This window comes from Mytilus edulis, chromosome 1, assembly GCF_963676685.1.
Source record: "Mytilus edulis chromosome 1, xbMytEdul2.2, whole genome shotgun sequence".
Lineage (NCBI taxonomy): Eukaryota > Metazoa > Mollusca > Bivalvia > Mytilida > Mytilidae > Mytilus > Mytilus edulis.
In genome coordinates, this window is record NC_092344.1 from 72,358,120 (window position 1) to 72,370,162 (window position 12,043).

The 12,043-nt window shown below is 31.3% G+C and overlaps 1 protein-coding gene across 1 annotated transcript; it reads right to left on the bottom strand.

The window, feature by feature from the left end:
* Positions 1-556: 556 nt before the first annotated feature.
* Positions 557-10,812, bottom strand: LOC139489559 (uncharacterized). Its single transcript, XM_071276122.1, has 4 exons — positions 10,702-10,812; positions 9,249-9,343; positions 1,383-1,441; positions 557-799 (listed from the first exon to the last, which is right to left on the bottom strand). Exons 2-4 carry the CDS (start codon positions 9,330-9,332, stop codon positions 637-639), a joined length of 306 nt encoding a protein of 101 aa, XP_071132223.1. The 5' UTR covers positions 9,333-9,343; positions 10,702-10,812; the 3' UTR covers positions 557-636.
* Positions 10,813-12,043: the final 1,231 nt, after the last annotated feature.

The following is a 12,043-nucleotide window of genomic DNA, read 5'->3' on the forward strand; positions in this document are numbered from 1 at the left end:
AAACAGAGTAGTTTTTGCAAATGTAACAAAAAGGGTAGTTTTGCAAATGTAACAGAAAGAGCAGTTTCTGCAAATGTAACAAAAAGAGTAGTTTCTACAAATGTAACAAAAAGAGTACTGTAAATTCAGAAATTATTGCGAGGTTTTTATTATTGCGAATAATGCGACTGAGTTGTAAACGCAATAATTAAAACTCGCATTTTGTAATATTTTAACTGAATTAGGCCTGACTTTTCTCAAAATCGTAAAAATTAAAATCGCATTCAAGTGTAAAATGACAAAATCGCAATAATAAATGCACGCAATAATTTCTGAATTTACAGTAGTTTCTACAAATGTAACAAAAAGAGTAGTTTCTGCATATGTAACAAAAAAGTTTTGTCTGCTTTGCATATGTAACAACACGTATTTTCTGCTTATTTAACAAAAAGGTATTTTCTGCTTATGTAATCAAAAAATGTTTCTACTCATTATGTAACAAAAAGTATTTTCTGCTTATCACATGTAACAAACAAGTATTGTTCTAAGGCCTAGACATGTAATGAAATAAGAGCAATCTGGTTGCATTATATTTAATTAAACTGATGTAATATTAAAAATACAGGAAAGTTGTCAATGGATTGATATTCTAAACATTTATAAGTTGTTTATGGCATCTCTGGCATTCTGTGCAGCTTCACCAATTCTGTCGCCTGCCTTATCACCAAAGTCCTCTAGATGACCAACAGCATGGACAATGCCTTCTCTGGCTCGGTCTGCCACTCCTTCAGCAAAGTCACCAACATCGTCCGCGGCATCACTTTAAATATAGAAATGAATTACATCATTCTATGATAAACCACTAAAAAATATGTTTACTCTGATGCCTTGAAATTGCAAATTGAACGGTTTCAATACAAGAGTCAGGTTGAAAAAACTATTCCTAATATTTGCATTGAACTGTTTTTTATTACTATAATTAACAACACGATTCTGATGATTTTCTGAATAGTGTTTTAACTGTACAACAAAACATTAAGGTATTGTAATTGTATGAAAACACTTTTTGAGAAACTGAAGATCGCTATGTAATACAAGATTGTTTTGTTTAATTTCGAACACTTTAAAACGCAGCAGGCAAACTTTTGCATATTTTTTTTAATAACAATTTATGAAAATGGCAAAGCGTTAACCCTTACAACGACAAAATGTATAAGTTTCACAAAAACATGTATTTTATGCAAACTCCAACTTAATGGAGATGTTCATGCTGCTGGCAATATTGATTTGATATATCCGCAATATTTCGAGGCCAAGACCGTTTACAATTTATATATACAGCTACAAGATTTCCGTTACATATATTCAGAATTCCACTTTTGCTATGAACAAAACAGGCTTACCTTATCTTATCTCCTAAATCACTAAAGACATTACGAGCTCTTGAAAAGAAATCCCATCTCTGAAAACATAACAGTTAAATTAAAATAAAGCGTTATGATTTCTAACCCAATTGTCACGGCTGGTAATCTACACACGCAGAACATTTGGTTCTGCAATGAAAACCGTGAGAGGATTTTCCGGTTGTGCTTGAGTGGAGTAATTGTCACCGCTTCAAAAGGTATGTACATTTCTAAATCTCAATTTTCTTATTCAACTGATCAAAATATTGAAAATCGGAGAATGCTATGCTGTGGTGAATACTTTAACGAAGAGATACATGTATCATTTCCTGTTGTACGTAGAGTTGAATTCCTACAAAATCAGTTGTCCCACGAGAAATTGCCTAAAAAAGTGACATTTCAATTTTGAAATGGTTCTATTTACAGACCTACAAGTTCAAATTTAGTTTTTTTTCGTGCAATGGGTATGAATGTTGTTTTTAGCGGCGTGTGCGCTGTCCTGTGTTGATAGACGTCTTAATAATTCCAAAAACAACAATTTTCCATGAAGGCATGCGTGAGGGGATCGGTTCTGATTGAGGACATCGTGAATGCGTGAGGGGAAGTACAAACATTTTTTTTTTAATCTTTGGCTTTGTGACTTTTGTTGACTCAATGAATAAATGTGATCAAATCAATGCTGATTAAAAAGCACAGATTTATCCTTATACTTTAATAGACGTAAACTGATCACTGATTCAATGAAATCAAACTATATTAAAATTGTTTGTTCAATTTCAGAAAATGCCATTGTTCAAAAGAAAAAGGAAAAGAGGACTGAAATTGACTCTCTACAAAAAGCCATTGAGATACAAGTTATCCCCGCCCTCGAAGTGAACTAAACCCTCTGGGAACTGTAAAAATCAGTTGAAAAAAGCTTAATGAAAATTCATGTTATACACATTTATGAAAGGAGTTATCTCCCCTAAAATAGTTTATTTAAATAAAAAAGATGATTCTAAAAACATAAAATTTGATATTTGTTTAAATATTTTGATTTATACAATAAATCACCAATTATATATTCTTTATATGAATAAAGTCTAACTATTGAATTGCAAATCTGTCTCCAAATTTGCAGATGTGGGCAAATAATCGGTCTAGTTTTTACTTGTAGCAAGAAAACAAAATCGTTGACAACATTTTTTGTCTTTATTCTTCGTGAAACATATTATTAAACCTAGGTTCCTACAATTATTTCATAATCCAATCTCATAAACTAAAGGGAAATTCCGCGATTTTTTACTTATCATCTAATTATGTTCATCTTAACATAAAAAACACATTTGCAAAGTTTTAAATTTATATTCCTTCTAATAACGGAGAAAATCAAGTATTTGTAACTTTTTTGGTTGAATTCTCGAGTGGGTCGTGACGTATTAGCCCGATTTATTGAATTCTGGGAAAAAATAAAATCTGTTTAACTCTTATAGCTTATCGACAATATACGTAATTAAAAGCGCACAGCTGACGAATGGTCGAAGTTATAAACCACAATATAAGAATGAACGAAAGTGAATATGCATATATATACCGTTTTGTATTGATTGAATTAAACTCCTATAAAATTATCTCTAGTAAATGTTTATGAATAAATTTAATTAATTATTGTTGAGATTTTTTTCATAAAATATTTATTGAACATTTTTACTGATATTGAACTGAAAATATTTCAGTTCTATTTACCGTTATTGTCTTGATAATCATTTCAATGCAACTAATGTGTGAGCAGAGTGTGTATATTATTTTGTAAAGGTCACTGTATATTTCTCGGCTTGAGGTCAATTCGTTTACCTTGTAGCTATTTAGCCGCAGGTGTGAGTTCAAGCGTACACAGGGTGTCTTCAACCTATGCCAACATTTGATAAAAATATATTCAACCTATGCCTACAAACAAAATACAATAGGTGTTGTTATAACAACTATTAATTAATAAAAGGTAAAATACAGTCAGTATATTTAAGCATTAAATACATGTATTACTCTTTAAAAATTCACAAACAAAAATAAAGTATTTGCAAAATTGTGTTGTAGTAAAAATTGGAATTATAAACAAATTCTAAAGAGACAAAAATTGTAAAATAGAACACTTGATACTAGCAAAATTGAGTTGAAATAAATATTAAATTATTATAAAAATAAAATAAGACTAAATTTATAAAATTAATCACATAATAATACTTGAGAAAAAAGAGACCAAAAAATGTTTCAATTGTGCAATTTTTTTTATTTCTTTTTCATTATTTTGTTGTATTAAATATGAAACATACTTTAACAAGCAACAAAATATACAAATATAACATATTTCAACAGAAACTTTTTTTTAAATCAAATTAATTTTGCAATATAAAATTTTAAATAAATTAAAAAAAAAATTTTTTTTTGGTTCATTTATAGGCAGCAACTTTCCAGTTAGACATTGCACTATTTATTTACTTTGTTTTACGGGTAGTTTAGAAAATTCAAGTACTCTGTGTTTGTTTTTATTCATTATATATTGAGTTGTGAGCTTCTGTCCAAGTTTGGTACAAATCCAGGATAGTATAAGAAAGTTATTAAAATTTTAAAAACTTTAACAATAGAGTGAATGTATTGTATCCTGGCAGAAAAACTAAGTCCTTTTATAAGTAAAATACGGAAAAAAATGGATTTTTTTTGTTTTACAAAATTTAGTTCTGGATACTACAATGTATCTAATGATCATAAACAAGCTTTTGTTTAAGTTTAGTACAAATCCATGATAGTTGAAGAAAGTTATTCAAATTTTTATTACTTTAACCACAGAGCGAATGTAATGTTTCCTGGCAGAAAAGTCCTTTTATAAGCAAAATACAGAAAAAATGGATTTTTTGTTGTACAAAAAATACTTCTGGATACTATCTTATGATCATAAAAAAGCTTCTGTCCAAGTTTGGTAGAAATCCAGAATAGTTTAAGAAAGTTATTATTAAAATTTCAGAATAGTTTAAGAAAGTTATTATTAAAATTTCAAAAACTTTAACCACAGAGTGAATATTTGTGGACGCCGCCACCGCCGACGTCGACGGAATGTAGGATCGCTATGTCTCGTTTTTTGAAATTTTACTAAAGGATAACAACATGACACCAGCTGCTTGTGCAGATGCAGCTTCAATTCATATGTTACAGTATGACTTTTGAGGCAATCATATTAGTGAAATTTGTCTTATTCTCTGAATGTGTTGGAATTAATTTCATTATACTAATTTTAAACTTATTCCTTTATGAAATAGAGATCCTCAACACACACAATTACCTACATTTTCACTAGTACTTGTAAAAGAAATTGTATATTGAGTAAACATCAATGCTAGGTTTAAACTGGTTGTAGATTGATTAGCCCCTAATTAATTTATGTTTTTATAACACTTAATCTGTAACAAATTATTCAACCTATGCCAACATTTTTTCACACAATTTTATACCTAAATTTCAAAATGTTGGCATAGGTTGAATGAACCGTACACAGGTATAAATGTTGTTATTTGGAAAGGATAAATAGAAAGGATTAGAGTATATGCTGTCATGATGTTAATACACTAAGATTAAATACACGATGAGAATAAAGATACAATAATTAAATTGTGTAAATTAATTGAAAATAAAATTCAGATTCGTAATTCCTAAAGTGTATAAAAATAAAAGGAAACAATTTTTGATTACTTTCTTAGCGGCAATTGGCGTAAAGATTCAAATATGAAGCAAAAAATAGTAGTTTTAATCTTTAATAAAAACTAAATGCAATATTACCCAATTTGATATACCATTGTACATCTGTTTGATATCATTGACTTTACCGGAATTTCTTAACTTGTATTCAAATCTGGCTGTGTTTAAATGCTAATAAAACTATTGCAATTTTAAAGTTTTTAATTGACAAAAAAATACAACATACAACATGCATAATTTTTTTTTAGTTTCTTTTTAACATTTTATTCTTACATAATTAAATTCATTTGACAATCATTTACACGAACTTTTTGTGAAAAGAATACTAATTATCTAAGCTAAGGCATTATATCTTTTGAGGATTTTTGAGGATTTTTTTTAAAATTCTATGATAATAGTTGTGCAATGTTGAACATGATAGCCGTCATTAATCCAAATAAGTAATACAGTAGTTGTAATAAAAGTTATACTTTAGTCATGCATTACAGATATTGACGAATTTATAATAGTTCGTTCATACATCGTTGTTCATGAAACAATCATTATTAGTATACATGTAAGTTTCCTGACGTATAAGAGCCATTGAGGATGAGCTCCAGAGAAATCAGACTAGTTGCGTTTCGTTCGTTTGTTTGTTGGGAAAGGAGAGGAAATGCAACCGCTTGTACAGATAAACGACAGAATTACCATACAAGCATTTATAGTCAACACAATCAGAAAGAGTTCCCATCGTTAGACGGGGAATATGAAGGCTTTCCAAGAATGAACAAGTGACATGTCTAACTCTGAACAGTTAGAGAACGGGACTATCGACATCGAACGCTTGTTCTTGATATTTGAAACTGTATGCATATATATACGTATACGTTTATGATATAGTGATGAGTTCTGACAAAAACTAAATTCCTTCATGGTTATATCTTGCCATTCGTTTATATTGGTTTGTAAGGTGATTACTCAAAATCGTTATTTGAAAATCCTGTTTGTGAGATGTAGATTCATTTCAATACAGAAATTTCGTCTATATATTTCACAAGTGTATAACACGGAGAAGCTCTGAAGGTTCATTACTCCCATTTTGTTTGGGTGTGAACCATCGATGTTTACAGCAATATCAAGGAATAAGGTGATGATGGTAGAAAGAACTATGGGCGTCATGTGGCAAATATTACATGCATATCGGACAATGAGTTGTCAATCTGTATGAAAAGTTTTCCAATACAACCATATTATTGAGAAGGAATGTTTACATGCTATACTCTCGTACTAGTATTACAGGGTTCTTGTGGCGTTCACCTTAGACACACATCGTTTTAACGATGTTTTAAAAAAAGACAGAACCAATTTAATGTCATATTTCCCTATTTTTTAAATATAACTAAAATTCTTTTATCTGACAAGAATATCCCTATTTAGCGAACAAGTAATTTATTCTTTTTTCGGTTATTGAATACCAAGAAAGAAAATAAATCCCGAAATTAATTTGAAACTTTGATACTCAAAAGTTTCCCAGCAAAATATTCACATCCCCTGGGGATAATTAGTGTTCGTCCAGTGGCATATATAACAATTGTGATGACGAATTCCTTCCTTTGTTTGAGAACAATCTTATTGAAATATAAATCTGTGATTTTCCTAGGTCCACAGCTTCAATGAACCAAAGCAAAAGTTATACATCGACTTGTATTTAAATCAAATTGGTTCTCTTCTTCTTTTGGTATACAACTGTAGTCTATCGACATTCGATGATTACATACTGTTGGCATACGTTGGCTAGTCTATTTACAACACTTTTACCCCTATTTATTCAAAATATATGTTTTTTTCTTATGTTCAATGTATACACGTATATATTTTAAATTGCGCTATAGTTCCGTAACTTTATATCCAGTCGTATAAACGAATCGTCGGCAAGTGCGTACATTTTTTTAAATCAATATTTCTGGTCTGTTCCAATCTGTCCTTCACTATTGACAATGACTATATATTACATTTTCCCAAATTCACCCTTGGAAAAAATATTCAAATAGATTTTAATTTCATCAAATCTTATTTTTTGGGTATTATTTATATATTATGAATTATATTCTTTACACCAGAAATGTTATTTATAAACAAGCGTATGAGTTTAGTAATGACAAGTAAGACAGAGTTGTATATTATACATCTGATAGTTCAAAATGGAAAGTTATAAGTTATAAGTTATCAGCCGTGTACACTGATCAATACCTGCAGAAGTGAAACGATGCATGAACTTGCAAGCCCGACAGGAAATCGCTTGAATACCTGGACGTGTCACCTCACACCCCTCACAATACCTTTGGAAGTAATACCTTTAGCCATGCTGGTGATCAGATAAGGGAAGATCAAAATATATTTGAAAAAAGTTTATTACTTTAAAGAATTATGAACAAATTAGATTTTCGAAAACAATTTTCACAGAACACTTATTTATGATTTCAACTTTGACTTTTCACCTAATTCCAATATCAACAGTTTAAAAACAACAGACCATGGTAATTTAAAAAAAGAAAGAATATTTTCCGTATCAAGTTAGTTAGTCGTATTAAACAACCGTACGATTGACAAGATATCGACACGCAATTACGACTACATCGGTTACTGTAGTTTTGTTTCTTTGTGGTTTATAGACATATCGTTTTTATTCATCGGGAAAGAAGACAAGATGGCGGATCTCGGAGAATTGATACTCTAAATTTAAAATCGATGGTGATCGCTTATCTAGCGGAATAAAACTTTAATATCTATGAATTTGAACATTTTTATACAGAATGAACATAATATCAATTTTTGATTTTTTTGCGAAGTTTCCCTTCACACTCACATATGTGTTTTTTCATGAACAATGTAGCCAAATTTAGGTAAGGGAGCTACCATTTGATTTTTATGGGGGGGCTAGGATGAAATTTGAAAAAAATAGGCAGGACAGGAGTTTTGGGTAAAAAAAAAAGGCAGGATGAGCAACTTGGTAAAAAAAAAAGGCAGGATGACAATTTGTGTAAAAAAAGTCAGGATAAACTAGTAAAAAAAAAGGCAGGACCGAATAGAGTAAGAAATAAAAAGGCAGGACAGAGATTACAACTAAAAAAAAAAAGCAGGACAAAATTTTTCATCCTAGCCCCCCCATAAAAATCAAATGGTAGCTCCCTAAGCTTCAACGACTCATAGCTTGAATATAAAGATATGATTTGTACCTCCCCTCACGCATTCACGATGTCCTCAATCAGAATCGATCCCCTCACGCATGACTTCATGAAAAAATGTAGTTTTTGGAATTATTAAGACGTCTATCAACACAGGACAGCGCACACGCCGCCAAAAACAACATTCATACCCATTGCACGAAAAAAAACTAAATTTGAACTTGTAGGTCTGTAAATAGAACCATTTCAAAATTGAAATGTCACTTTTTTAGGCAATTTCTCGTGGGACAACTGATTTTGTAGGAGTTCAACTCTACGTACAACAGGAAATGATACATGTATCTGTTCTTTAAAGTATTCACCACAGCATAGCATTCTCCGATTTTCAATATTTTGATCAGTTGAATAAGAAAATTGAGATTTAGAAATGTACATACCTTTTGAAACGGTGACAATTACTCCACTCAAGCACAACCGGAAAATCCTCTCACGGTTTTCATTGCAGAACCAAATGTTCTGCGTGTGTAGATTACCAGCCGTGATTGTAGAGAAATAAATCACATTTTGTATGGGTGTAAGTTTAACGCATTAAACCTTAAGAAAGAAGTTCATTAATAGTCGCAATATAATTTAATCATACGCAACATATTAGTAGTATTCTTTTTACAAAATTCATATCCAAACTCGATTTTTTAACCATGCAAAGGAATATCTGCCTTTTGGTGCTTGTTTTCTTTTCATCTCTCTCTCTCTCTCTCTCTCTCTCTCTCTCTCTCTCTCTCTCTCTCTCTCTCTCTCTCTCTCTCTCTCTCTCTCTCTCTCTCTCTCTCTCTCTCTCTCTCTCTCTCTCTCTCTCTCTCTCTCTCTCTCTCTCTCTCTCTCTCTTTTCTTTTCTACGCCTTCAACTACAGTCTTTCTCTCAGATGATTATGATTGTTTTGATTGAACATTTCAATAGCATATCTGTTGCAGTTACCTTTTGCCTTTCCGCTGGCCGTCCCATCACCAAATCTGATGCCAAAACCAGGAAAACTAATCCTAAAACAATTGTTATCTTCATTCTTCTTGTTCCTGTATGTTTCAAGAATAATAAAGGATTTTATTACATTTCAGTAGTAGATCACGGTATCTCATGTTACAATGTTGTATTTTGCATACTAGACCAAATTCCCCCTCATTAAACGTTCCTACTCATTCGACTAATCCGACTATTCGAACCATTTGGTTCTGTTTTGGATATTTGTGTGCTGCTGTTAAAGAGGTATTGGGTTTTCAAGACATTTGACCGTTTCAGAATCTAATGCATCCTTGGTAATGTTTTTAGCGTGCAGCAAAACGTTGTGATTGGTTAAAAACGGTCATAATGTATTCAACCAATGAAATCACGTTAGTTTCATTTTGGTGTCCGAATAATGAGATAACCCTTAGTCCTTTGGGCGATTCTGAAATGACAGACGCCAATCGAGGTAACTCAACAACATTATATACAATCAGTAAAAATAGTTGAAATAGGTTCAATTCATCAGATCAATACTGAACACAAAACAACCAATAAAAGGGGAATAGTTGTTTTATACTTAACTGCGTCAATTTGTTTTGCAAATTGATGGTCTCTCTCCTTAACAAATTATGTATATGATTGTTCAATTTCTTCTGCCGAAACTAGTCTCAGTACCAACTGAGTTGTTGATAACATAAGGTACGGAGTGTGTGTCAGATAGAAAACAACCAAACAACATAAAAAAAGTTATGAATATCAATAAAAGGCGATGCCTTTCATGTGACAGAGACAGCAACACGACAGCCGTGACAAAAACTCAAAGGCATTTATGGGAAAACAGACAATTGCCAATGCAGTATCAGAAGGTAAAATCACAAAAATACTGAACTCCGAGGAAACATCAAAACGGAAAGTCCCTAATCAAATAGAAAAATCAAACGACAAAACACATCAAACGAATGGACAACAACTGTCATATTTCTGACTTGGTACAGGTATTTTCAAATGTAGAAAATGGTGGATTGAACCTGGTTTTATAGCGCTAAACCTCTCACTTGTATGACAGATATATTGCGATGTTATTAAATTGTTGTATATACGTAATATATTATTTTTTTGACAATATAGATGAAAAAGTGCGATTAATAGCTCATCATAGATACAAGGGTTAAAATTTTATACATGGACCATGCAGATGCGCATTTTGTCTACACATGACTCATCAGTGATATTCAAATCGAAATGGTTAAAAAGGTCAAAATAAGTTGATCAGCATTGATACCCAATTCCTGAATATCTGAAAAGACTAAAACTTTAAAATATAAATTATTCTTCACAAAATCATTTAAGTTATAAAAATAAAATTATGTTTGAGTAATTCGAAAACTGAAAACTAAATATACAATTAACTTCAACAAAAGATACTTACTCGTTAAATACGTTTCCAAATTTAAAGTATTAAAATGATGTCAGTGACTTAATATATATATAATTATTGGTACTCATGATTAAGTGGACACTCTTCCGTTTTTCTGGGACATAAACACTTTATAAAGTTCAATTGCATCTCTCTATAACGAAATGTTTACAATCCAATTAGGACGTAGGCTACTTAAGATTATAATATTACAACATAAGTGAATATAGAACTAATGTCATGGACGTCATTCGTTTTGAAAAAAATTCTAAAGGGCCCTGACTTTTATAGAATTTAGTAGACTGTTTGATGTATGTATGAAGGAAAGGCGGAACATTCCAGAGGGACATTCAAACGCATAAGTCGAAAATAGACTGACAACACCATAAAGAAGAAAAGGACCAACAGACAAACAATAGTTCTCAAAACACAACGTAGAAAACTAGACTAAGCAACACGAACCCCACCAAAAACTGGGGGGATCTCATGTGCTCCGGATGGGTAATCAAATCCTGCTCCACATGTGGCAAACGTCGTGTTGCTCATGTTAGTACAAAAGCTTTAATATTTATATAGACGAATAATCAGTATACAGAAAACATAAGCTCTATATTGAGCTTTCATATCGTCTTATTACAAACAAAACATTAAAAAACATGCCCGTTTAAAACAAACCAAGCATACAGCATACAAAAGAGCAACACAACCAAACAAAATCATTGCATTTAAGGACATATACAATAAATGACACGAAGACGTTAATGTATGTTATACTTTGCAGAAGTATTAAAGGGTGATGTCATGTGCTCCGGATGGGTAATCAAATCCTGCTCCACATGTGGAAAACGTCGTGTTGCTCATGTTAGTACAAAAGCTTTAATATTTATATAGACGAATATTCAGTATACAGAAAACATAAGCTCTATTGAGCTTTCATATCGTCTTATTACAAACAAAACATTAAAAAAACATGCCCGTTTAAAACAAACCAAGCATACAGCATACAAAAGAGCAACACAACCAAACAAAATCATTGCATTTAAGGACATATACAATAAAATGACACGAAGACGTTAATGTATGTTATACTTTGCAGAAGTATTAAAAGTATCGTATTCAATCAATATTAGAAGCATATTAAGCACTTCAAATACATACTAGTAAGCAGTTTTAGCACATTGAGCAGAAAATCCCTATAAATTAAGCATTAATTATTTGCAGGCATTACATAGTCATGAACTACCATTCCCGGTAACAATTATTTACGAAAATTAATTAAAATGGTTTCTTCTCTAAAACTCTTTGGTAGTTCATTCCAAAATTTTTGCAGCTACTTATAGCGAAAGGAATTGAT

Bases quoted from the DNA above. Each gene is read 5' to 3' on its own strand.
- LOC139489559 (XM_071276122.1), bottom strand. From the start codon at position 9,332: ATGAAGATAACAATTGTTTTAGGATTAGTTTTCCTGGTTTTGGCATCA. The intron at 1,442-9,248 runs GTAACTGCAACA...TTATGTTTTCAG, and splicing joins GGCCAGCGGAAAGGCAAAAG to AGATGGGATTTCTTTTCAAG. The intron at 800-1,382 runs GTAAGCCTGTTT...CTATATTTAAAG, and splicing joins GATTTAGGAGATAAGATAAG to TGATGCCGCGGACGATGTTG.